This window comes from Galleria mellonella, unplaced genomic scaffold, assembly GCF_026898425.1.
Source record: "Galleria mellonella isolate WM207_F2 unplaced genomic scaffold, CSIRO_AGI_GalMel_v1 utg65, whole genome shotgun sequence".
NCBI classification, from domain to species: Eukaryota; Metazoa; Arthropoda; class Insecta; order Lepidoptera; family Pyralidae; genus Galleria; species Galleria mellonella.
Window position 1 is genome coordinate 11,872,596 of NW_026442138.1, and position 24,693 is coordinate 11,897,288.

Genomic DNA, 24,693 nt, shown 5'->3' on the forward strand with positions numbered 1-24,693 from the left:
TTCTACGTCGATGTGCTCAGACGCCTCAAAGCCCGTGTGGCACGAGTTCGTCCAGAATTGGCGCGAGAGGGGCGTTGGATTCTTCACCACGACAATGCCCCTGCCCACACCTCTCTTGTTGTCCGTGAGTTTTTGAGTAAAAATTCCATTACGGTGACCGAACACCCCCCTATTCGCCGGATTTGGCCCCGTGTGACTTCTTCTTGTTCCCAAAAACCAAATTGGTACTTCGGGGGCGGCATTTGGGGGACATAAATGAGATAAAAAAAGCTACGACGGGGCAGCTGAGAAACCTACAACCAGAGGACTTTCAAGGAGCCTTCTCACAGTGGAAACGGCGTTGGCACAAGTGCATTATGTCACAGGGGGAGTACTTTGAAGGGGATAAAATTGATTTACCTGAATAATTGTAAAATAAAATTTTTAAAAAACTTTTATACGTACTTTCCGGACAAACCTCGTATATATATAAAATACATTATAACCTGGCTACTGCGTTGCCAGGTTGTATTGACTTTACTAAAGTGGGCCTAGATCTAGAAATTTCACTAATCTAGATAATATACAGCTGGTTATTCCTCAAGTGGTAATTGGATTGATTTTTATGGTAGTAGGTAGGTATGGTATGGTAACATCTATGACTTTAGCACTATATCAAATTGTCTATACCAAAGTGTCAATCTTGAGTTTATAATTTTATTTACGTGGTTGGCGGCCATTGAAATGGTAAGGCATTTCCTATTGTACTACTGCTTCTGTATCAACTAGTTGCCTAATATTAAATACACTATAAACAACAATTTAATGAATAGATATATGTAAAGACCTAACCACCACTCTTTTTATATAAAAGGCAATTTTATAGTGCAACAGAGGGCCAATGGGAAATAAAATCCACATTAAAAAAAATTAAATAGAGTGAATTAATATAAGAACTTCATGTTGGCTGCCTTTTTCCTTTTATACTACTGAGGTGGCCTTGTTTGCCAGATATGGTCCATCTGATGGTAAGTGGTTACCATAGCCTGTAAACGCCTGCAATATCAGGGGCTCGTGATACTAACACTGAAGAAACCCCTTTACTCCTTTTTTGAAGAACTAAATTAGGAGGGGAAGAGCATTGAAATAAAAAAAATGTTAATTATGTCTTTTATTGTTAAACTTTAACAAAATATAACATTATTAAACACTTAGACTAACATATTTAGATTTTTAGTTTACATTATAATTTATTTGTTAACGGTGGTGGTAGTACATTTCGTCTCAGTAGGATAGGAATATGTATCTTTCGTTGTCGCGTAATTTTATTACGCAAAAGAAAGCGATCGTACGAAATAGAAGACAAATATAAAAGCTACTGCATCATTTATGAACTATACTAATTTACATGAACGATGCCTAGCTTGTAAGTACCCGATAAATATTAGAAATGCATAGAACTAGAGTATCACTGTCTCGAGTTTATTCTTCATCAGTAACGTCTGGCTCCGCTTGTTCATCTTCGCTTACTTCCGTTGCGGGCGCTGCTGCGGGCGCTTCTGTTTCTGCTGTCTCTGTTGGAGCTGCCTCAGGAGTCTCGGGTTCCTCTACGATAGGCTGAGCTTCCTCCGCAGGGGTTTCACTAAAATGTAATAAACATTTATGCTTGCGATTATATTTGTAAATGAGAATATTGTTAACTGTTGCCCTTCTAATTAATACTCGTATTGGCCTCTGATTTTAAAAACTGGTTAGTATATCTGAATTATATTATGAGTGTACATGAAGTATAGGATGTACGTAAGGGAGGATGCTTGTAGCACTCGGTTATCTCTGTCTACCCCCTAAGGTACAGAGATTTGGTTACATTTTAACAAAATGGTAAACCTATTATTATTTGTTAGCAGCCATTACCAGTTGATGGGAAACTTGGATTGTTAATAAGTTTTTTTTGTCGGAATTGGAAGTCGCAAAAGTCCTAAAATACTTTCATTCTAGCTAAATAATAACTATTACTACCATCGCCGCCTACTGCACGCGTACAGCGACAAACAGCCCGCTGATCACCCAGTGAGAGCTCGCGACACAGTCGTGATTTGCATTCATAAGTAAGGGCTCCTCTTGATTTCATTTGAAGTCGACATAAATAATTATAATTGTAGCTCTTGCAGATTAGACTTCTTATTTGAGTCCCCATACATATTCTAAAATATGTTTTAGAATTGCACACGCAATTCTAGACATCATTTGTGTTGTTTTTCTGTTCACTTTTATAATGATATAATAATTTATATTACCTGGATTCTGCATCCACAAATTCATCTCCCGTGGCATCGGTTTTTGAAAGCTCCTCGAGACGTGCAGCCGCCAGTTCAGATTCTTGTCTTGCAATTTCTGCTAATTCCGCAGCCTGTAGATCAAAATTAATTTTAAGGAATTATTCCTATTGATACAAGTAAATTATAATAAAGATAATATAAGCATATAAAATTATCTATTTTTAATTTTCGACTTTTCTATTTTACTTCACGGTTTTCGAACTCTTTTTAAACCACCTTTGTATAATAATGATAAAAAAAAAAATCAAATCGGTCAAGCTGTTTTCGAGTTATAGCGAGCCCAGCAATAATTTATTTTTATATATATTAGTATTTACCTGTCGAGCTAGTTCATCTTCTCGCTCTTCCTGTGCTTGCTTCTCTAATTCTTCTAATCTGGCAAGTTCTTCTTGTCTCCTTTGTTCTGCTTGCCTTTCTTCTTCCAACCTGGCTTCTTCTGCTAATCTGGCTTCTTCTGCTAATTTCGCTTCTTCTGCTAATTTCGCTTCTTCTGCTAATCTCGCTTCTTCTGCCAATCTCGCTTCTTCAGCTAATCTCGCTTCTTCTGCTAATTTCGCTTCCTCAGCTAATCTTGCTTCTTCGGCCTTACGTGCTTCCTCTGCAAGTCTCGCTTCTTCAGCGAGTCGTTCTTCCTCCGCCTTTTTAGCTTGCTCAGCTAAGCGAGCTTCCTCTGCCAGACGAGCCTCTTCAGCCTTACGGGCTTCTTCTTCAGCTTTTCTGGCATCTTCTTCTGCTTTACGTTTTGCTTCTTCGGCCTTTCGGGCTTCTTCTTCGGCCTTCTTTCTTTCAGCAGCTTCGCGCTCGGCCTGAGAAAATATATTCTAATTATTATCCCATAAATTATTTCTAAAATCGTAAGGCAACAATACCAAAGTCATTTTGAATTTTATTTATAGAAATGTTTATTTAAATAATGCTTATATTTAGATCACAAATATTTTTAGATTGTTAATTTAATGCTGTAGTAGTATTATTTAAGTTTGGGTTGTTTTAATCTGTTAACATCCCCAAAAAACTACAGTTACTCTTTTGATATAATACACATTACAAAGCAATTCAGATATTTTATTGATTAGTATCACTGTTTATTTATTTATTCTTTATTGAACAATAAAATTTGAATAAACGGGGTACCTTATATCATATGGCATTACCATACTTGCCATAATGTACAAATAGAAAACGTATGATTAGATATCGCACTTCTTTGTATGACAATAGTCATTGAATAATCTAAAGGAATTTGCATTTTTTCAAATATAAACTATGTTATTTACCTGAGCTTTGCGTTCAGCTTCACGTTTTGCTTCCTCCTTCAAAGCTCTGAAACAAGCGTCAGATTTTAAATACCTATTTTCTTTTTACTAAAAACAAGGTCTATTGCAAAACAAAACCGGACACTTAAAAATTTGAAGTAAATATTGTTTCTTGAAAATATTTAAATTAAACATTAAATGCTTTCAATTTAATATGGTCTATAATGGTCCATATTGCACAGTTTTTACTATAATTTAGCAGAGATATATATTAGGAATATTTTAATATGTATGTACATATGTTTTAAGAAAATCTCAACTTTGCAATACGACGCCTAAATGAAGTTATATATACCAATGCTAACGTATCTTTTAGTAGGTATCCTACTTACGCTTAGATTGTATAGATAGAGTGTCTCCATACAAATGCTTCGAGAAAAGCGGGTCAACTTTTTCATACAATTTTACGTGATAAATAGTCATGAGTGACTCCTTTATAGCGTCTATATCTATTATGTTTTATATTTTTTGCATCTTTTCAATGCATAAAACTTATTTTATTTATTCAATTATTAAATATAGATAGACGTTACATTATGTACTTAAATATATAGAACACTAATAAAAAACGAGTCAGCTAAGCTAACAAAAGTTGACCCGTTTTTAGCATTCATTGCTTTATCTATATAATCTAAGTTCTAACGATACATTTATTAAGTGTCCGTTTTCCAACCGACTCAAAAAAAGAGATCCCAATTCTGGTATTTCTTTTATGTTTGTTTCCTCAAAATCCAGGTTTCCGTTTTTTTTTTTTTTTTTATCTAAAAGAATATATTTTTAGATGAGTTCAAATCTTTAATAGTTTTGAAAATAGGTTTAAATTTAAATGGGTTTATTATGATTGAGTCGATTTTTCTACTTGTTTCTTTGCAAAGACAGTTTTAACTACTTAGTTGCTCACTTCTCCTCTGCAGCGCGAGCTTCTTCTTGCCTCTTCCTCTTAACCTCGGCCAAGTCGACTGTTGATGTCAGAACAGGTTCAGCGTTTGTCGTGCGGAATCTTGCTTCTCGTTCTGCTTTAGCAGCCTTTAATTCTAAAGCTGGGTCTTCCATCAACTGAGGCGCCTGGAATTTACGGCTCGGCCTCCATGGTAGCAGTTTCACTGCACCAAAGCCAACGTTATAGAGGTCCAGTCGCAACTATGACTGCTAAGAAATGTTGGACTAGTCTACATATAATTTCTAGAAACAGCCCAGCATTTCTGAGCAGAGAGCAATGATCATGATGCTCAAAAATAGAGAAGATCAAGCATCGCTGCAAAATACGCTCTGTCATTAAGCTGTTAGAGACCCCAGCACTGAAGCTCGCCGGCAAAGCTTGAATCGTATGAGTAGGTACATCGCTATGGATGCGTTCTGTGGTGCTTGCTTCATGCTGTGATGCTTATGAATGCTACTGTTCCTCCCCAATTTTTTCGTTTGTGAAATTACAAGCTCAGCTAATTTGCATCGTATAAAGTCTATATACGATCATGGTGAATATTTATGAAGGTGTTGCCGACTTATTTAGCCGGAGGACAAGTGTTTTTGATTTTTATTAATGTATAGTTTGAAGTGTTGTAGACATTGTCATTATTATAAAACTTACTTGTTGTGTAGGTAGGTATCCGGAATCAAAGCATGTTGTTCGCTTGGTTCATTTTAGTCAGAAGCTTAGCATTATTAAAAGCCCATGGATAGAAGCATGTTTCGGAGGCAACTGGCATGCAAATAAAAACAACTAAATTTTTCAATAATCTTTTAATGTTAAATAAAATCAGTTCTGTTAAGTGAAAACGAGACGTCTCGGTCACCGATATAAAAAACGGCGCAGTACCCCGCGCTATCACAACGATGACTAGAAATAAAAGTAATAGAAAAATAATGTCGTTCGTTGAATTCGTCGTAAAAATAATTTAAAAAAATTAATATAAAAAATAGATGATCTGGGTTAGTTGGAGAGTTATACCGAGATCAGAGAGCGCGAAGAGCGGACGTGGCGCGGGTGCCAGCACCGACCACGGACGACCATGGCCGACCGCGGCGGACCGCAGCCGACCGTGGCCAGCCGCGATCGGCACCGGCGCCCGCGCCGCGCCGCGGCCAGCGAGGGCCGAGCTACGCGCACTGCGCCGCCGTCGGCTGTTCCGGCGCGCTGCCCGCTGCAAGAGACACCACACACATTGTTAGGACACGGATTTTATAGTCCATTTTAAAACTGTTTTATCACTCCGACGCCGTCGGAGCGCGAAATTGACTTTTAGATTTGTTTAACATCTCCTTTTATAAATTAAGCGAAGGGTAGAAGCGAGCGTTAGTGATGCTATTGTTGCAAGGTACCTGTGGCCTTCTCTACGGCCAAACCGGCAGCCGCGAGTCTATTCTTGGCATAGAAAGAGAGGAGATTCACGTCGTCCCTGATGCTAAGTTCCTTGTAGAGTGGCCTGCGATTGGAGAAGGCCTTTGAACCGGAGTAGTGCACGCACGCGAGGTTACCGCGTCCTGGCGAGAACACCTCACGGTTACACGGGGTCACACTGGAACTGTTAGACTACTGGGTGATAGGTAAAACGAAAGTGGATCTCGCTAAGAAGGTGGGGCCACACTTATCAATAAGGGTACCTCCCATCTCGTGTCCTTTGTAATATGAGTATTCGTGTATATATTTTTTGTGTACAGTATGTTTGCATCTATGATCTCTAATACTAACCAGTGAACCTTTTGGCAGGTTCCTTGTAGAAAGAGATATTGTGGATGTTATTAGCGACGTTGCGGAGTGGCACAATCAGTTTTGCTACGTACGCGTCGTTGCTGAACCTGTATGGCACTGGCTCGCCATATGAATACCTGTCAAAAATAATTTGATGAAACAAATTTCTATAATAATAAGTAGATAGTACAGTGATTTCAACTAATGTTTTGCTGCTTACATCCGATGTATGTATTTTTAATCGTAAAAAAATGCCCACCAAGACATCGAATGTGAATATATCGTAAAACATTTTATTACTATTCAAGACAGCAAACATTAGCTGGCATTTAACCAGTCTATAATTAAATGTGTGATCCACACCGCTCGGATGGTACGTCACACGCTAACCACGCAAGTACAAAATTTGGCTGTGTGATCGACGCCGACGCAGAAAATATCCTCGGAAATATTTCAAGATCCTGACATTTCATAACATTGGCTATTGACAAGCTGCCGGTGATTGGATACAATATGTCATACTTTGTAGAAGTGCGAGGACAGGTGAGGGCACTGCCAAATGATGTGTGAATGATTAGTCTCCAATGTCAGTGCCAGGGCGGTCGGTTGATACACGTATCAATGGTCTATTTTTGTATAGTTACATCAAGCCAAGAAAAACTTGACCCAGCGTTAGAACAATTACGAGGGTACAGCAGGTAGGCAAGGTCGGGATTTGCATAACACGTGCTAATCGTGCTATCATCCGTACAGCAACTGAGTGGTGTAGTCAGAGGCCTTGCCAAGCCAAAACTTGACAAAAATTTTTGAATTTTTCTTTTGGGTGTGTACATAATTTTTTTTATTCTCACCTACCACTTTTATCAATCTTTCTTGAAGAAAAATGTTAAATTTCCTGAATTTTGAATTGGTATACATTCTGTTCAGTTTCTATATGGTTCGTTAGCATTCCAATGTTTAACACAGTAGGTAGAGTCGAAGCCAAGATGTATGTTTCTTTGGGGTTTCTTATGAGTATATAGTGTTTTGAATTGTTCTCATGACCGCGGAGTTTGTTTTTAGAGTATGTTTTTGTATTTTAAACTTTCTTGAAGAAAATTGTTCAGTTTCTTGTTGTTGGATTTAATTTGTTCATCATATCATCATTTCAGCCGTTAATTGTCCATTGTTGAACGTAGACCTCCGCATTGGGAGGTTTTGCTAGTGGTTGTCACGCTTGACACATGGGTTGGCATTTGCAGTTAGGCTTTGATAACGTTTTAAGAGGGACGCTACTGCTCATCCCTCGACCTTTAATATGCGTTAATTTCTTACGAGTAAATAGTGTCTAATGGTAGGACAGACGCAGCACGAGGCACCACGGAGCGGGCGCGCTGCAGTAAAGCGGCAGTGTCGGCGCGAATACGGCGGCTTTCGTCTTCAAACGCCTGGAATCATGTACATAGTGGTGATGTTAATTATGTTAGTCATCATTTCAACTATTATTTGTCAGTCATTATTCACTGCTGGACATAAGTTTCCCCCATAGACTGCCATAAAGAACGGTCCTAAGCCACCTACATCCACTGACTACCTATAATGCATTTCAGGTCGTCACTCCATCTAGTGGGTGGTCGTCCTACACTGGGTTTGCCCGTACGAGGTCACTACTTAATAACCTTTTTTCCCCATCGGTCATCGGTTCTTCGAGCTATATGACCAGCTCATTGCCACTTCAGCTTCCTTATATTGCTTCATTATGTTAGTAATATATAATAATAAGGAATTTTAATATTTATTCCTTGGGTATAGGGTAGTTATTGAATAACTTGTGATAAGAAATTTCGCGTAAACGCGCTAAAAGTTATTTTTCATTTTCATTACGCCAATGAAATTGATTGAAAAATGAAAAAGATCAATATATAAAAAATTTCGAATCATTAACATCGTTTTTTTATCAATGAAGCTGAACATTATACTCAAAGAAGCATAAATAAAGAATTGAAAATGCAAAAAAAATTAAAACTTTCCTCATATTGAATGATGTTATTTTGGGAACTCAAAATTTTTATATTATACAATTCGTTTCTTTGAGAAAGATTTGGGAAACTTTTAATTTTCAGAATACTAAGATTCAGATACCATTCAGCGTATTACCCAGACAATTACTAAAAAGAGATCTAAAAGAAGTTATCAAATGAGGAGACTTTGTACAAAAGTCGTTTGCTTAGGCACCTCTGTCCCATTCGTATTTCTACCGTGAAGCAGTTGTGATTGCATAGCTGTTTCGGTTTGAAGGGTGGGATATGGCAGTGAATTTACAGGGTACAGAGGAATAACACCTGAGTTCTCAGGAATGGCCACGCATGGGGGGTATCATGGGCGAAACAGTATACTCTGTTATGTCCATGGTTCTGCTCATGTTAGCGACGGTTAGCACTTTCCATCAAGTTGGCCGTCAGTTTGTTTGCCATTCTATTGTATAAAAAAAGATGATAGCATCAAATTAAAATCTGAAACATTACCTTAGTACTCTCTGATCTGAAGAATTCCTCAACGGCCGACACGGCGAGGGTGGGTCGCGTGCGATGCGTGATGCGGTCCAGCTCACGCAGCACGACCGACGGGCGCACGCGCACGCGGACCACGTGGTGCGGCGGCTCCGGGTATGTGACGAGTCGAGTCACGCTGCGAGTCGTCGGCCGGTATATCAACTCGGCCTGTACACCATTAGCATTTATACATTTTTGTTTTGTTAATGTTCATACTTTTTAAGGGTTGCCATCTGTACAATCAGCATACAATAACAGTGCCGTCTGTATTGTTAAATTTATCGATAGATACGTTATCGCTATTGTATATATAAGATAGAAGGACGCAAACACGTGAGAACGTGAGGCGTTTTGTTCTTATTCATGCGCGCGGTAACAATATTTTTTTTTTACATATTTAGCATTATTTTACTTTTACAGTGGATATATTTGTCTCCTTTATTGTTGCAGGACACGGAAATCAAATACACTGATTTTTAAAACTAATGTACTAAATATTTGATTTGAAATTCTTTTATAATTATACTTAAATTAAATTCAACTGAATTTTGAAACTATAAAACCCTAACACTATGTTACACCATGAAGAACCATCAAAGGAAGTCAAACAGGGACAAATGGCAACCCTGTAAACATAAAATGGATTACTAAATTGCTTATAAGCTATTTACATTGCAATTATACTTTTTCTATATTAATGAATAAAATACTGATTGTATTTTATTCATTAATATGTAATATTTCTAAATATTCTATAAACAAAAGCATTAGACATCTATTTAAAAACAAGCCTAATAAATACTGATAAATAAAAACTACAATTTATTACATTACTGTACAGAGTGTAAAGTTAATTATATAACAATAAGAAATCCTGGACAGCATATGCGAGTAATAAATTTACAACTTTCCAAGGGTGGGCAATTTATAGCAATATCTACCTAATATATTTTAGTTACAATATCTATATACTCGTCAAATAAGGAATACGTTAAAAGTCTGTTATTCAATATAAATTGAAACTTCCGACCGTTATGGGTGATGTCAAAATGGATGATTACCTTTTTTCCGTTATCAGTGTCTAGTAAAACCCAATATATAGATATCGGATTAGTAGGTATGCATATTATTCATGCCTACAACTGTCTTTAAAGACGATTAATTTTTTGGACCTTTCATTCACAATCTACTGCTACGACCGTACAGTTTATTTTATTAAGAAGGATCATTATTTTGTATCCAACCTTTTACCCTTGGAGAAAATAATTTAGTTTTATAATTAAATAGCTTTTTACCCGTTACTTCGTATGCGTGAATTCCCTAAGTAGGGTAAAGGTAATAAGGTAAACCACTACTGGATGATGAATCAAAATAATATAATATACACCAGATTATAAGTTACACTTTAAGAAATATAACTGTAATAACTACATCCAATTTGGTATAGTTATTTTTGCGTGATACCGGAACAAACATACAGACAGACAAAAATTATTGTTTTGGGTTCTATTGCTCTTAAAACCTACTTGATTTTTTTTTTATTTCCTATCTACAAAAAAAGGTCAGTTTTTTTTATATTATTTTAAGTGCTTTTACCTTCTTCAGGTATATCAGTACAATTTGATTATGTTAAATTGGTATTGTATATATCCTATAATAAAGAAATAAAATAAATAAGTAAAATTATATTAGATATATAAAATAACTGGATTTCAAATTGTTATATAACATTATATAAGTTTACTGTAAAGTAGTAAAATCAAAGTATATTCTAAAAAAATCAATGTTAGAGGAAAAAACTTCAAAACCAAAGCCAGTAAAAATGTTGAATTTAGATAGAAATTATAAAAATTAAAAAAAAAAGAAAGAAAACTCATAAAAGCGGAGCGTTAGATATGTATGTATAGCTATAATGAAGTCGTATCAAAGCGTAACTACTGTAAATCTAAAATGCAAAACTCAAAAACAACACAAACGGTGCAGAAAAGTGAAAATAAATAATGTTTAAAGCTATATAAATTTTTATTGTTAAATTTTATGACTACAGTTATGACTACATTAATTTTGTGTATTTTTGTTTAAAATGATGAAGGTGAATGAATAAGCGACCCGGATTGTCCTTAAATTAATATTCGAACGTTCTCCACAAAAATAATTTTCGTGTAAAATTTATGAAATGACAAATTTCAACAGGACTAAGAAAATAAAAAAACTTTTATCGCGGATACTTCTAGAAATATTCATCAAGAATGATTTTGAATGCAATTCTAAGCATTGTGATAGGATATTACAGAAGATAGTAAGTGAAGAGAATACATTACTTAAGTACGCGAGTATTCAAGATCAAAGATAGATAACGTTTCAGGCAAACTTTTGGCATCGGTCTATTGTCAGTATAGAAGTCGATTAAAAATATAACCATTTCTTAAATCGATTTAGAAATTAAGACGATAGTAATTATACATTATTAGCTTTACCATAAAGATGTAGGAATTTTCCGCCGCCCACACACTCTCACTTACTTTATGGTCCTTCGAACCGGACTGCTCACCAAACTACGCGCTAAATATTACGGTCTTTTCAATAGTTAGTTGCGTAATACATTTATTTCAATATCATACAAAAAGATGTAGTTGATACTATCTGTTTATTATTAAATAAATTTTATATCTGTTTTCAAGACGGACCATATTGCTGTTATTAATGGCGCGATGACTCATTTGCGTTCATCTGAAGCGTGGTATAAAATTAGATGCATACGAGCGCCACAACCGACCCGCCCCACTTGTAATATTGTAACAATTACACACAAAATATGTGCGCGGATAAAACAGCGGTTTATTGTTTTTAAGACTGGCTGTGACCTTCGATTTAAGAGGGGAGAAGGGATTGTTAGTAACGGAGATAGCAATCCCATTGCTAGCAATATACCCTATCAGGTCGACCAAGCAGTTCCCCCTGGAAACCATAATGATTGATTTATTGATGAATTCGTCAGGATGTGCCAACTGACCTGCTTCATCCTCACCTATCGTCCCTCACTGGTTCTTCGTCAGTCTATACTGATAGTGAAGGCGGGGTAACTATTCCAATAGCATTCATTAAAAAAAACTACAATTAGAGGGCAATTGATTGTTTTTTTTTTTTTTAAATCAAGGTTCCAACAAAGAGGCATTATGTCTTTACGATTTGATACAGGGGATATGGCGTCTGTTCGTTACTGGTATTCTCCTGGAGGCAAATACTGAATATTAGGATAATACTATAGAAAGAAGGAGACTGGTTTGAGTAAGTTAATTTAGCCGCCGAGCGGGTAGCCTCTACGTTATCTGGCTGCTCGTTCGAAGAAGGGCTACGAAACCTAAATGGTATTAAGAAGCCCATTACTAGCAATACACTGTGCAAACTTAAAAGCCACGCAGTTCCTCCTTCAACCACGAGGTTAATCTTGATAAATTTGTCACGAGGGACCAACTTATATTTTTTTATCCTCACCTACCATCTTTTACTGGCCAGCATATAGAGTTAGTGCAAGTGGCGCGTACTATTCATAAAAAAGAACTTACAATTAGGGGCTAAATACCCTGAATTCTAGCAGACAAAGTTGTATGTTAATGCATGTATATCGAATTTCATTCAAATCTATTCAGACAGCCAAACTGCTTTCGTATAAAATTTATGTCTATAAATATTGATAAGAAAGTGATATAAAACAGACTTAGCTACTGCACTTGATATCAATGAATTCTTCAATGTAGACTAAAGTAATGTAGCCGAATTGTATAACAGACACACGTCTAGACAGAGCAATGCGTCCCGAATTATAATTTTATCGTTCGGGAGATGCTAAAGGTTGGTTATGGACCATTGGTTATTGTTTTTACACTGTGGTTGTGATTTTGATAAGTAAATAGATGCCTACTAATGCTCACTTCCAAGTCCTAGGTTATATCATTATGCCAAAAAGACACGTTCAAAGAGCTGTAGTGTGATACAACTAATAACAAAGGAACATTTCTCTTTTTAGAAATAGTAACAGATTAAAAATAATAGTGTATGATACCCTTTAGACAACTGTACAAATCTATGGTTTTTAATCTAGCATAGACACACATAAATAGAAAGGATTAAAGATGGTACTTCTGCTCACTCTCATAGTTTGACTGAATTTATATAAATATATAATCTAAATAATACAGAAATTGGTAAAAACAAGAAACTACGATCTTTATAATATACAAGTACCTATTTCTTGGCAGGCGTTGTTATTGCCTAACAGGTGTATAATATATCGTATGTCAAGATTTCTCAGAGCAGAGGCATTTGGATGTTTTGCTTGATCTCTTCATTGTTTTACTACGTTATAATTGAAATTATCAATGTGAATCTCCTTTCTTTTTTATTTCGTCGTATTTATTGGCAGCTTACATTTTTAAAGTAAAAATATTGGGATTTGACAAAAAATGTACCTACACGTCAAAAATAGAGAACATTTTTATCTCGTCGTTCGTATAAATTGAACTGCTGTATTACATCACAAAGATCAAAAGAAATGCAGTTTCCAACAACTAGGTATCTACATAGCCACAGGCACCTCTACATTTAAATTTGACTACAAACATATAAAGTGTTTTGGCCAGTCGTATAAAAAGTGATGACATTCACAAAAAACAATGTTGGTAGGTGTAATTGCCAAGAGAGATTTTTTACATCACTAACAAATATACTTGATGTTAAACCCTTGTATCACGCCCTTGGTATGCGCTACTACTGATGGTTACTAGGAGCCTAGGATAATATTACAAGAGGTGTGCGAGGTGGACGTTAACCCCCTCCACTCTCTAATATAATCTATCGGGGTAAAGGGATTGCTAATAATAGAAATAAATAGCCTCATTGCTAGCAAACCTATCAGGTCAACCTCTTTGTGGTCCTCTCTGCAAACACAGTGAATTCATTATGATGGACTAACGGACGTGACTTCATCCTTATATATTATAATTACTGGTCCCAAGCCAGCGTATACTGATAGCGCTGGCGGAGTTATAATTCCATTTTCATCCCATTATGAAAAATGAGATCTATTAATATTCCTCATTATAAAAAAACATTGAAACAGAGCTGACCGGCGACATATTTCTGTATTTAGTAGTGATTCTATGTAAGTGATCCACTATATCACCTTCTTAAAATCAAGCGAGATACCTATTCGGTTATTCTCTTTTTTCTAAGATCTATCGCTTGTAAAACGTTTGCAAAGATGTATTAATACAAATTCCAATGTTTTAAGGTTAGGTACTTCTATCTTCTCACAAATATATTTCGTTTTACAATGTTCCTTAGTGTACGAAGTTTGTGTACAGACACTAGTTAGGACTCGATTCTTTATTGTACACAAAACATACTGTTAATCACAATTAATTATAAACATAATGTACAAAGGCGAGGTTGTCTCTAATAAGAGATTTCTTCCAGCAAAACCTTTTCATGTAGATTGTGTTATTTTAAAAATATTTTTTTTTATGGTTTTTCTTTATTACAGACACATGTATATGATAGTTCGTGGACTATATTAGGTTAAGATCATAAGCATCTGGCATATGTTTTCATTGTTCAAAGTTTTCGAATCGCGTGTGGAAATAAATACCGCTGTTCCGTTTCTAATAGTATGGGATGGGTGTAGTGGCCACCCGGCCTTGGCATCGGTGCCAAATTCTAAATCCCTTGATCCGCTTCCAGTCTTTGTTTTTTTAAAGGAATCTCCTCATCCGGTGTTTGGAGACTGGAAAGACAGTTTTCAAGGTGAATGTTGATTTTAATATTACTATAACGTCGGACTACGTCTATAGTTTTAATATTGATCTACATACGGATTTGTTCTTTTTCTGTTGCTGTAAATATTTGGCTCAGTTTATTCATAATTATTTTCTCTGACAGGACTGTAAATCTATGCAGTTGTATTATAAGCGGATAGGTAGATTATTCATCTAACTTCAAGACATTATTTCTGGCTAGCCTTAACCCAATTCATCAAAGAACATTGCAGTTTTAATTCGAACATAGTCTTGCAAGACATTACTTTTTACGCCGCCCGTATCAAATAGCGAGGACGGGATGCCCGAATGCACTTAAACTTTTTTACGGTTATTTTTTAAACTATAGCTAGACCTAGTTGAACGATGATACCCATCGTTAACGAGCTTTTTATGAAAAATCGTGAGACGCTGTTTAGTGAGACACTAGTGTCATAATAAAACTACTAAAGTCAGCTAGCTGCATGCCCCGGCTTGTCATGGGTGTACTATTCCGTACGATTTTTCATACATTTCTTTTTATCCGAATCTTGTCCTGACAATTACAAAGATAGCAAAAAAAAAATTGCCAAATATGGTATGTGCAGCCATTCCGAAGTAATGAGCTTACATGCATTCGACAAATGTTTTTATTTATATAGATGTGCCACCACTTTGATTATTGGTACTTAGAATTTGATATATAACCACAAAGCTTTTCGAAATAAGCCCTTTGTTTCCAATTATTAGTACATTTCTAGTTGATTTGTCTGGGTTCTTAAGTCAAGGTTTTGCTCGTTAACACAAGTGTTCAGTGACTTATACGTTTCAAGAGAGTTCTGGTCATTGAGTAAGTATCTTTTGAAAAGGCAACTAAATATAGATACATAACTGAGTCAACTCAATGGATTCTACAGTGGACTTGAATATTTGTTTACGTAAACAACTAGTTAACACTGACGAAAAATAGTTAAATAAGTAGGTCAATAATTTCATCAGGAATGGCAACGCATGGGGGGTATCATGGGCGAAACAGTATACTCTGTTATGTCCATGATACTGCTCATGTCTATAGGCGACGGTTACCACTTTTCATCAGGTAGACCGTCAGCTTGATTGCCATTCTAAGTTGTATAAAAAAAAAAATGTTAAGTTTGTTATCCAAAAAGGATAACAGATTTCTTAACATATTTGAAAATAGATATCTTACTGATATGGGCATATCGAAACTTTTTTCCCGCCATCCATCCCAGAGGAATCCAATATATAGATATTGGATCGGTATCTACATCACCCATGTCTATTGATAATATCTACCTGTTATTTAAAGATATCGAAGCTCAGATGTGGATGGTAATACATGCTCAAATTTGGATGGTAATACATTACCTAGGATACAAATAACATATAAGAGGAAGAAAAGGCATAGTTAATAATGGGGATTAGTAGCCCTAATGCTAGCAATACACCCTATCAGGTCGACCTCCTGGCGGTTCCCCTGGGAACCATCGTGTTCTAATTCCAAGTGAATTCATCACGATGAGCTAACTGACCTGCCCTTTTATTCTCATCTATCATCCCACACTGGTGCTCCGCAAACGTATACCATTCTATTACCATCCATTAAAAAAAAACGAGAAAGTTTTGACGTACACACCTACGTCTGTCGTTAGTGTAAAAAACTGAGAAGACATATACAGTGCATATTTTCGGTGCATAATATATTTCAATCGTTTACATTTCAATTGAAATATTTGGCATACTAATTGCAATAAATAAGTTTCTTGCGAACGTAATCTTTAGTACCTAATTGCTAAAGCCGTTACTGGCACATTTAAATAAAGGAAGTCTGGTTACAGCGTCTATTACGCACAAGAATTTTTTTTAGATAACGACCCATTTCATTGTGTTTCCTTTGGCTTACTGCCACTTCAAGTGATGCTGAAGGTTTACTGATGCTTCACGTTTAGGTATTTCATCGGAAATTTATGCAAGTTTTTATTTATTTTCATTTATAGTAGGTAATATGTCACGTGTGGGTATATGCAAATTTATTAGATATGTGAAAACAAAGCAAAACAATCCGTACGTAAGCTCAAGTGTTTGGTCTGAAAGATGACGATAAAATAAAATTTAGTTATAACATGATAATCAAGGAACTGGCACAAATAGTGTCTTTACCTCGACGCCTTATATGTACTTCAGTAAAAAAAAAATCTTTTTTAAGAATTTTATTGAAGAATGTAACGGATAGTGCGCGGGATATTTGATTCCTTTTGACGCAGTGATGTTTTTAGAAAAAAAAAATATTACATAGTTATATATAAATATAGTATACGGAATATCAAGTCATAGATATTTATCTTTTTTTTTATATATATATATTATTTATACCTTCTTCAGGTATATCCTATATTATTATAATAAAATTGTAACCAAACAATGTTTGTACATAGAAGATATATAAGAAAAATTGGTAAAAAGAGTCTCAATAAAAGCAAGGAAAGCCGAAGCAATAATTTTTAGTAATTTTGTCTGTCTGTACGTTTGTTCCTGCAGTACACAAAACCCACTGCACCAAATTAGATGCAGTTTTTACTACGGTTCTACTCTTTTAAAGTTTACTTTGATACACCATTTAGAATACGCAGTAATGGACAGAAAGTTAGTTAAGAATGGATAACATTAATAAATAAATAAAATAATAAAATAAGATCAAAATAAAAAGCTTTTTTACTTATTTTTTATTTACATAGATTTTTTTTTTATATAGGTAAGTATATTTATTGAATAAACAAAAATATAGTTTGAAGTCAAAAGTATGTATTTAATAGCTCTAACCAAAGGCAACGCCAATTACACGATCTAATAATATATTATTTTTGACTGTATGCAAAAATATACATGATTATGTGTTCGCGCCTGGCGGATATTATGCGCATGCGCCGTTTCATATGCAATTGGCGCGCAGCTATTTTCATCAGCGCGCGTTTATTTTGTCGGTAAACATTATTGTTTTCGATGTTTATCGTTTGTACAATGTAAAGTCTACAGTTTTTAATAAAAATCCTATGAAATAATAGTATTTTGAAAACTTTGTCACTTTACATTTATTTGTTCAAAGTTAAGGAGCCATATCTCTGGTTCAGCAATGGCTACGGAAATTTGATCAAGCCGTTATCCTATAAGTAAAGGGTAAAAGTACTTTATCCTATAATTATAAAGGAATTTAAAAAAGAAAAAGGTTTAGCAATTCGATTGTATATTTTTATGTGTCATCTGAGAACTCCTTCATTTATACTTATATATCGATTTGGAAAATTATTTATATTTTTATCTGAAAGGAATTTGGAGATTGGTCCCATAGAAATTTCATCAAAATTTTTTTTGTAGTTTGGTTTATAAGTTAAAATAATTGGTATTACCTCGTTTAAAGTCGGGTTTTTTGTGAAACAAAAAACTATATTATATACATACATAAATTAGGGAGCTAGATTATTGCTTCTGAATAGTTAGTACTTTCATTTGATAAAGATGAGGGCCTACCACGAAATATTTTCCGAAATTTCGGGGCCGAACCAAATATAAATTTGATGATAAAATTACATAATAAATACCGTTTAAAAATATTAAAAATGTCAAAATATCGTTGCTTTAAACTTTTATTTTAGAATTTATAACGAACAAAATGTCAAGATCCATTCACTGGACCGATTTCGGTATGAACAAAAACACGAAATATTTATTTACCCACTTATAACTGTCTTTCATAGTCCGCGAGGAATATACTGTACAGCAACTTGGCAACATAATATGATTAAAATGAATAACAAAACGTGTGAATGCTTGAATTGGGTCGCGTTTAATTTAGCTATTGGACGGCAATCTCGTCTAACAAGACATTTGACTTATCAGTATTAGATTTATTGTTATTTAATTAGATTGCCCTTCAAAAAGGGCGTATTGAAGTTTCTTGGTATGGCAACACATGCATGATCGTTCTGACGTTGATGTCGTACAGTATCGAAATGCCATTTACGGACCAAAAAAAAAAAACAAATGCTGAAGATAGGCTTCTCCCATAAGGGTTTTGTCAGTAGTTGCTACGCTTGGCAGGCGGTTTGCAACCACAGTTTATCTTTACAAGATGTTTTAAGAGGGTCGTTGCTACCTATCACTCAACCATTAAGTTCTCTAAGTCGCCTCTTACGACACCTTTTAATAAATGATGATGTTAAATTTTGACAAAAATTTGTATGAGACCAATGTATTATAAAGGTCTAGAATCGTAATAAGATCTTGTTTATTAAAGTTGTTTAGTAATAAATATTAATAACTAATGTTTATTCATGAAACATGAGGGATGGGCAGAAGCGTCCCTCTTAAAACATCTCTAAAACCTAACTGTGATTGCCAACGCGATTGCCAAGCGTAGCAACTACTGGCAAAACCCCTAAGAGGCTGGCTTATGTTCAGCAGTGGACAGTTAAAGTCTGATGGTTTATGTAAACTTAATATATACATAAAATAAGCATTTTTGATTGGTCATTTTTTTAAGAATCTACCACCCAATAATTGATCATACCAATTTTAGTTCTTTATTCTACTTATAAATTATATGAAATAAAAGAAAAAAAAATTGTTTATAGATACCTGCATTTTGAATAAGGGTTTATCTCTGGAACAGTTCTCTTCCAGACCACGATTGGAATAATAAATATTAATAATAATCGATTTATTTTTTCTTCACAATTCATTAGAGTAAAATATAATGAGATAAGCTTATATTAAATAATTTATTCATTTATACATTTGCACACATTAGAACATGTCTACAGGGCGAGCTTAATGCCTGATGGCAATCTCTACTAGTCAACAGTTACGTTAAACAGAGAGATTAAATGGCGGTGTGTAGATTTAAACAATAATAATGTAAGTAATTACTGTAATTAGATATTAATGAAGGCAGTTTAATTACAATATTCATAATCGATGTATTTAACATCGAAATAATAATCTGGGCCCATAACCTGGCAAATTCTGATGAGGTGGAGTGCAAATCGGAGGCGGCTGTGCATGAGTGGCCAATACGGTGCACTTGAAGCATTTGCTGAACAAATGTCTATATATACAGTGCTCTTCTATATACACGATGATGATATCGACTCACCTGCGAGAGCTTGGGTATATATGTGATGTACGGGACGTGATAGTACGGTAGTAATGAGGATAGGTAGTAGAGCGACGTCAGCGGCTGCCGGGGCCGGTGCAAATGGAAATAATCGTAGTGTTAAAACGAACAAGTACTAGTAGGTAACGTTAAGGCCCGAGCGCACGACGGACATGTTCGGCACGCGAACAGATTGTCCTATTTCTGCGCAGGCCATTATAAATAGTAATAGTAAATTCATCTGTCCTTTATTTATAAATAGGAATACAAAATGAAGGTATATTTATGATAAGTAAGGCTATATCTTCACCACCCTATAATTATAAATATCTGGATACATTAATGTTGTGTGTATAAATTTGAAATAACTAACTTATTATATATATATATATATATATATATATATATATATATATATATATATATATATATATATATATATATAAAATTAACCAACTATTAACCAACAACAACACAGTGTTTTTTTGTATATATTTAGTTATAAAATATATTTAATTATTATATAAAGTATTAAGAAAATACCTACACCTGAAATCTACTGCAGAAGTTTAGTTCTCATATTTAATACTATAGTGTACATATAAATATATGTCTTTTTAATTCCCTAATTGATTCTAGTTTAAGAAAATGAATATTCTAAATTTTAAATGTCTATTAGGTAATTATAACTTCAATACTGTGAATAAATAACTAAGAAATTTAAAGTATTGTAATAAAATTTGACTTCTTAATCACTGGTAGTTAATGTAATGTAAATATATATGACATACTGCATATTCTGTCTGTGTATTAAAATTTGAGTACTTCTATCTAAAAATTCGTAAACAAATTGTAAATATTATCATAAAATCAACGTAGTCACGGTTCGTGGAACGTCTACGAACTATTTCTGGAGTTGTTTGTTATTGAAACGAATTCGCGTAACAAATCTTATGATTTACGTAAAAGATTTATGTGAACAATTTATCTTTAAATATAATAAGTACTCGGTTATAAGTAGGAGAACACAGACCAAAGGTAAAAGAGAACAAGACAACAAAAAAGATTGTGTTAGTAGGTAAAGAAAGATCTAGTTCATCCGATCTTTGTACCTATCCACAGGTGTTTCGTGTGAGGAACATAAAGTACACAGGAAATATTAGAAAACGCAAGCTTTATTAAAAATTTCAGTCTGGATCACATTGAAATAAATTAAAAATAACATCTAAAAGCTCTATTAAGATTCGCGTCCACTTCTTGACAATTGAAAGTAGAGCGATCACATTGCGTTATAGCGAATACTGATTAGGTTACATATACGAGTAGGTAGGGGGCGCGGGAGAGGCCACGGGAGGTTAGGAGTGTGGCGGGTCGGGGTCGGGGTAGGGAGCCGGGGCGCTACACGCGGTAGTGGTAGTGGCGGTAGTTGGTGCCGTAGGGCAGGCGGCCGCTCGCGGTCGACGTGTAGGAGTACCCGCCGGGCCCGCCGAGACTGCTCGACCGCTCGCTGGTGTACGAGTAACCGCCGGGGCCGCTGCCGGAGCGCCGCTCCACCGTGTTGCTGTAGCTGCTGCGCTGCGGCAGCCCGCTGCCCGTCGAGCGCTCCGTCGTGCTCGAATACGAGTAAGAGTACTGCTCCTCGGCACGGCGCGGCAGCGGGTCGCGGTCCACCACCACGTAGTGGCGCGGCGTCTGCAACAACCGCGCCCCATTGACACCACCGCCGACCTCCCCCACCGCCCACCCTCGCACCAACTCGACCGACGACTAGCTATCTAGCGAAAGCGACACACGACAAACGATCCCATCGATCAATACGTGGCGTAGTTGCTGTAATACACATGCCGGTGCGCCGGATGTTGCGGGCGGCCGTGCGCTTGCGCGAGCAGGACGTCCATGTGGTCGCGCGGCGTGCCCAGCGGGTCGGCCGCGTACGACCGTTCACGGTGCTCGACGGCGGACAGGACGCGCGCCCGCGTCTGCTCGCGTGGCGATACGTACGGCGCTAGCGGCGCCAGCTTCGCTTGCGGCTTCGGCGGGATGTTCTGCTTGATCACCGGGTCGAGCACAGAGGCGCGCGTGCCGGGCCTGGTGCGGCGCCCGAACGCCGTGATCGGATCCGGCACGAGGCTCGGCCGCGGCACAAACGGCACCTTCTCCCAGTCCCCGATCGTCGGCCGCTGCAAGCGTAGAAGTCGCCGTTAGTCGGGCGAGCGTCTCTCCAGCCGCGGCTATATTTGGCGCGCTCGGTAGCTCCGCTTTCCGACTTAGATTCTCGATACAACATGACCCACTTGCGGAATACTACCACGACAATGTCTATGCAGATCGATTATACCGAAGTAACCTAGTTCTAGGAGGATCGTACTTAATGATAGCAATAATGTTTACAAGCGGGTTCTAACGAGATCCTGTTGTCACAGCTAACTCACTCACAGCTAATAAACAACCGCCTGCCTACTTCTTCGATTGCTGGACAAGCTGCTTACACTGAGGTGTTACGTTGGAAATTTAAAACAATAGATATCAAAGGACACGAGCGAGGGTCGAGATGGTGCGAGGGGCGTCCGGCTCCCGGGAGAGAGTGGAGCGAGGTGCGGTGCACTCTCAGTAGAAGGTGTTAGAAGGGCGGTGGCGACACTCACCGTCACACTGTAGCTGGATGTGGGCCGGTAAGGGCGGCGGGTAGTATAGAAGTCACTCTCGTACACCATGGCTGCGACTTTTCTCGTTCGACTGTAACTCGCGACGGTTGTTCCTCGACTGAGGGAGCGCGCATTGGCGCGACGCCGTCGACCTTATTTTTAGATCACTGTCATTGCAATTTCCACGTCACTCCCGAATCTCGCACGAGTTTTACTCTGGATTTACCTATAAAATATAACAGTTTCGTGATGTCACAAGTGGGTGAAGGATAATCATAACTGAGGAATGCAAGGAAATTACAAGGGTCTGATTAAAATAAACGCCACAAAATGCAACGTGTGGGTGGTTATTCTGACTCAGCACCAACAACCCTCAAACGTCCGTTGCGATTCGCGTAGGATGGAAATAATGCGTAAAAGTTAAAAAAGGGTATATTATGTTTTGTTTACATTACGTAGTTACCTATTTCAAACAACTTGTGTAATGTTTTCGTAGGTGACGTCTCTTCTAGAAACATCTTCATTTAATATTTTATACTTATTCAATAATATATTCCGTAGTGTTTATCATACATTTTTAATATTGTTTATAACTGTATAGGGTACATACTTAGATTATATAGATTATAGCATCGAGTCTCAAAAATGGGTTAACTTTTTGTCAGGCAATTGTCAAATAAGCTGATTCGATTTTTTATCAGTGTTCCATATACATACGCACATAATGTTTGCTTGGGTACCTCTGTCCCATTCGTGTTTCAACCGTAAAGCAGTTGTGTTTGTATGGCTGTGTTTCGGTTTGAAGGGTGGGATATAGCGTAAATTTACAGGGTACAGAGGAATAACACCTGAGTCCTCAGGAATGGCAACGCATGGGGGTATCATGGGCGAAACAGTATACTCTGTTATGTCCATGGTACTGCTTATGTCTATAGGCGACGATTACCACTTTCCATCAGGTGGGCCGTCAGCTTGTTTGCCATTCTAAGTTGTATAAAAAAAAAGTATATTCATTCAGACCAAAAAAAATGAAATCGGTTTAGAACCGACAGAGTTATGAGGATAGTAAATACGAAAAAAAAATCAAACCGAATTGAGAATCTCCTTCTTTTTGAAGATCAATATCTCAGAAAATTTATTCAATAATTTAGTTTTTAAATCAAAATAATTGTGATTTTACCACAATTGAAGTAGTTTAATTTTTGTGGAACCTTAATGACTCGGCACAATTTCTAAAAAGCGCTGTTGTGACATCTAAACATATGGGCGTTTGTTTTAACAGTAATTTGCCGAGGGAAAATTAAAAAATAATTATCTATAACGGGAACTAGTACCTACTCGCTAACAAAAATATAGTTAATTTAACATTGTAACAACTCTATATTATGTAGATAGATAGATAATTTATTTGCATTACTTACAGCACACAAATTACAACATATATTGATATAGATAAAAAGCGAGATATTTTTTTTTTTTTTTTACAACACAGGGGGCAAACGAGCATGCGGCTCACCTGATGGTAAGTGACTACCGCCGCCCATGATCACCCACAACACCAGCGGCATTGCAGGTGTGCTGCCGGCCTTTTAAAAAGGAATATACTCTTTTCTTGAAGGTTATGTTGTCGTATCGGTTCGGAAATACTGCTGCTGGAAGTTGATTCCAAAGAATGGTTGTGCGTGGAAGAAAGTGCCTTGAAAAACGCACGGTGGAAGACCGCCACTCGTCCAGATGATTGGGATGAAACTTTAGTTTGTGGCGGGTTGTACGGTGGTGAAAATCAGCAGCAGGTATCAATCCGAACAATTCCTCAGAACACTCCCCATGATAAATTCGGTAGAAGATGCACAGAGATGCAACATCTCTGCACAGTTTCAGTGGGTCAAGTCGGACAGTAAGGCGTTGACTATCGATAATTCGAGCCGCCCGACTTTGAATGCGGTCTAACGGAAGGAGTTGGTACTGTGGCGCTCCTGCCCACAGGTGAGAACAGTATTCCATATGCGGCCTGACTTGGGCTTTATATAATTTCAGGCGGTGTTTTGGCATGAAATATCGTCTCACCCTATTGAGCACTCCTAACTTTTTGGAAGCTATCTTAGCCTTCTCCTCCAGATGACCGCAAAACTGGACGTCGCAAGATATATCAACGCCCAGAATTCCTAGACTCGACTTTTTATCAAGGGAAGTGCCCTGAAAGTGAGGAGATACGACAAACGGCGTCTTTTT

General features: G+C 36.7%; 1 protein-coding gene across 2 annotated transcripts; it reads right to left on the bottom strand.

The window, feature by feature from the left end:
- Positions 1–1,135: 1,135 nt before the first annotated feature.
- Positions 1,136–22,813, bottom strand: LOC113519791 (uncharacterized protein CG45076-like). 2 transcript variants are annotated; one of them, XM_026904998.3, is made up of 11 exons: positions 22,462–22,813; positions 19,817–19,900; positions 8,828–9,022; positions 7,638–7,750; positions 6,324–6,460; positions 5,954–6,115; positions 4,536–4,737; positions 3,596–3,641; positions 2,636–3,124; positions 2,277–2,389; positions 1,136–1,621 (listed from the first exon to the last, which is right to left on the bottom strand). In XM_026904998.3, exons 1-11 carry the CDS (start codon positions 22,528–22,530, stop codon positions 1,462–1,464), a joined length of 1,770 nt encoding a protein of 589 aa, XP_026760799.2. In that variant the 5' UTR covers positions 22,531–22,813; the 3' UTR covers positions 1,136–1,461. The 2 variants fall into 2 exon arrangements, with proteins under 2 accessions (XP_026760799.2, XP_026760800.2); XM_026904999.3 differs by lacking the exon at positions 19,817–19,900 and having other exon boundaries at positions 22,462–22,807.
- Between the last annotated feature and the right edge of the window lie 1,880 nt (positions 22,814–24,693).

Excerpts from the sequence above, each read along its gene's own strand:
- LOC113519791 (XM_026904998.3), bottom strand. The coding sequence starts at position 22,530 with ATGGTGTACGAGAGTGACTTCTATACTACCCGCCGCCCTTACCGGCCC. Across the intron at positions 3,642-4,535 it reads GCTCGCGCTGCAGAGGAGAA|AGCTTTGAAGGAGGAAGCAA; the intron begins GTGAGCAACTAA and ends CGCTTGTTTCAG. Across the intron at positions 2,390-2,635 it reads AAGATGAACTAGCTCGACAG|GCTGCGGAATTAGCAGAAAT; the intron begins GTAAATACTAAT and ends TTTGATCTACAG.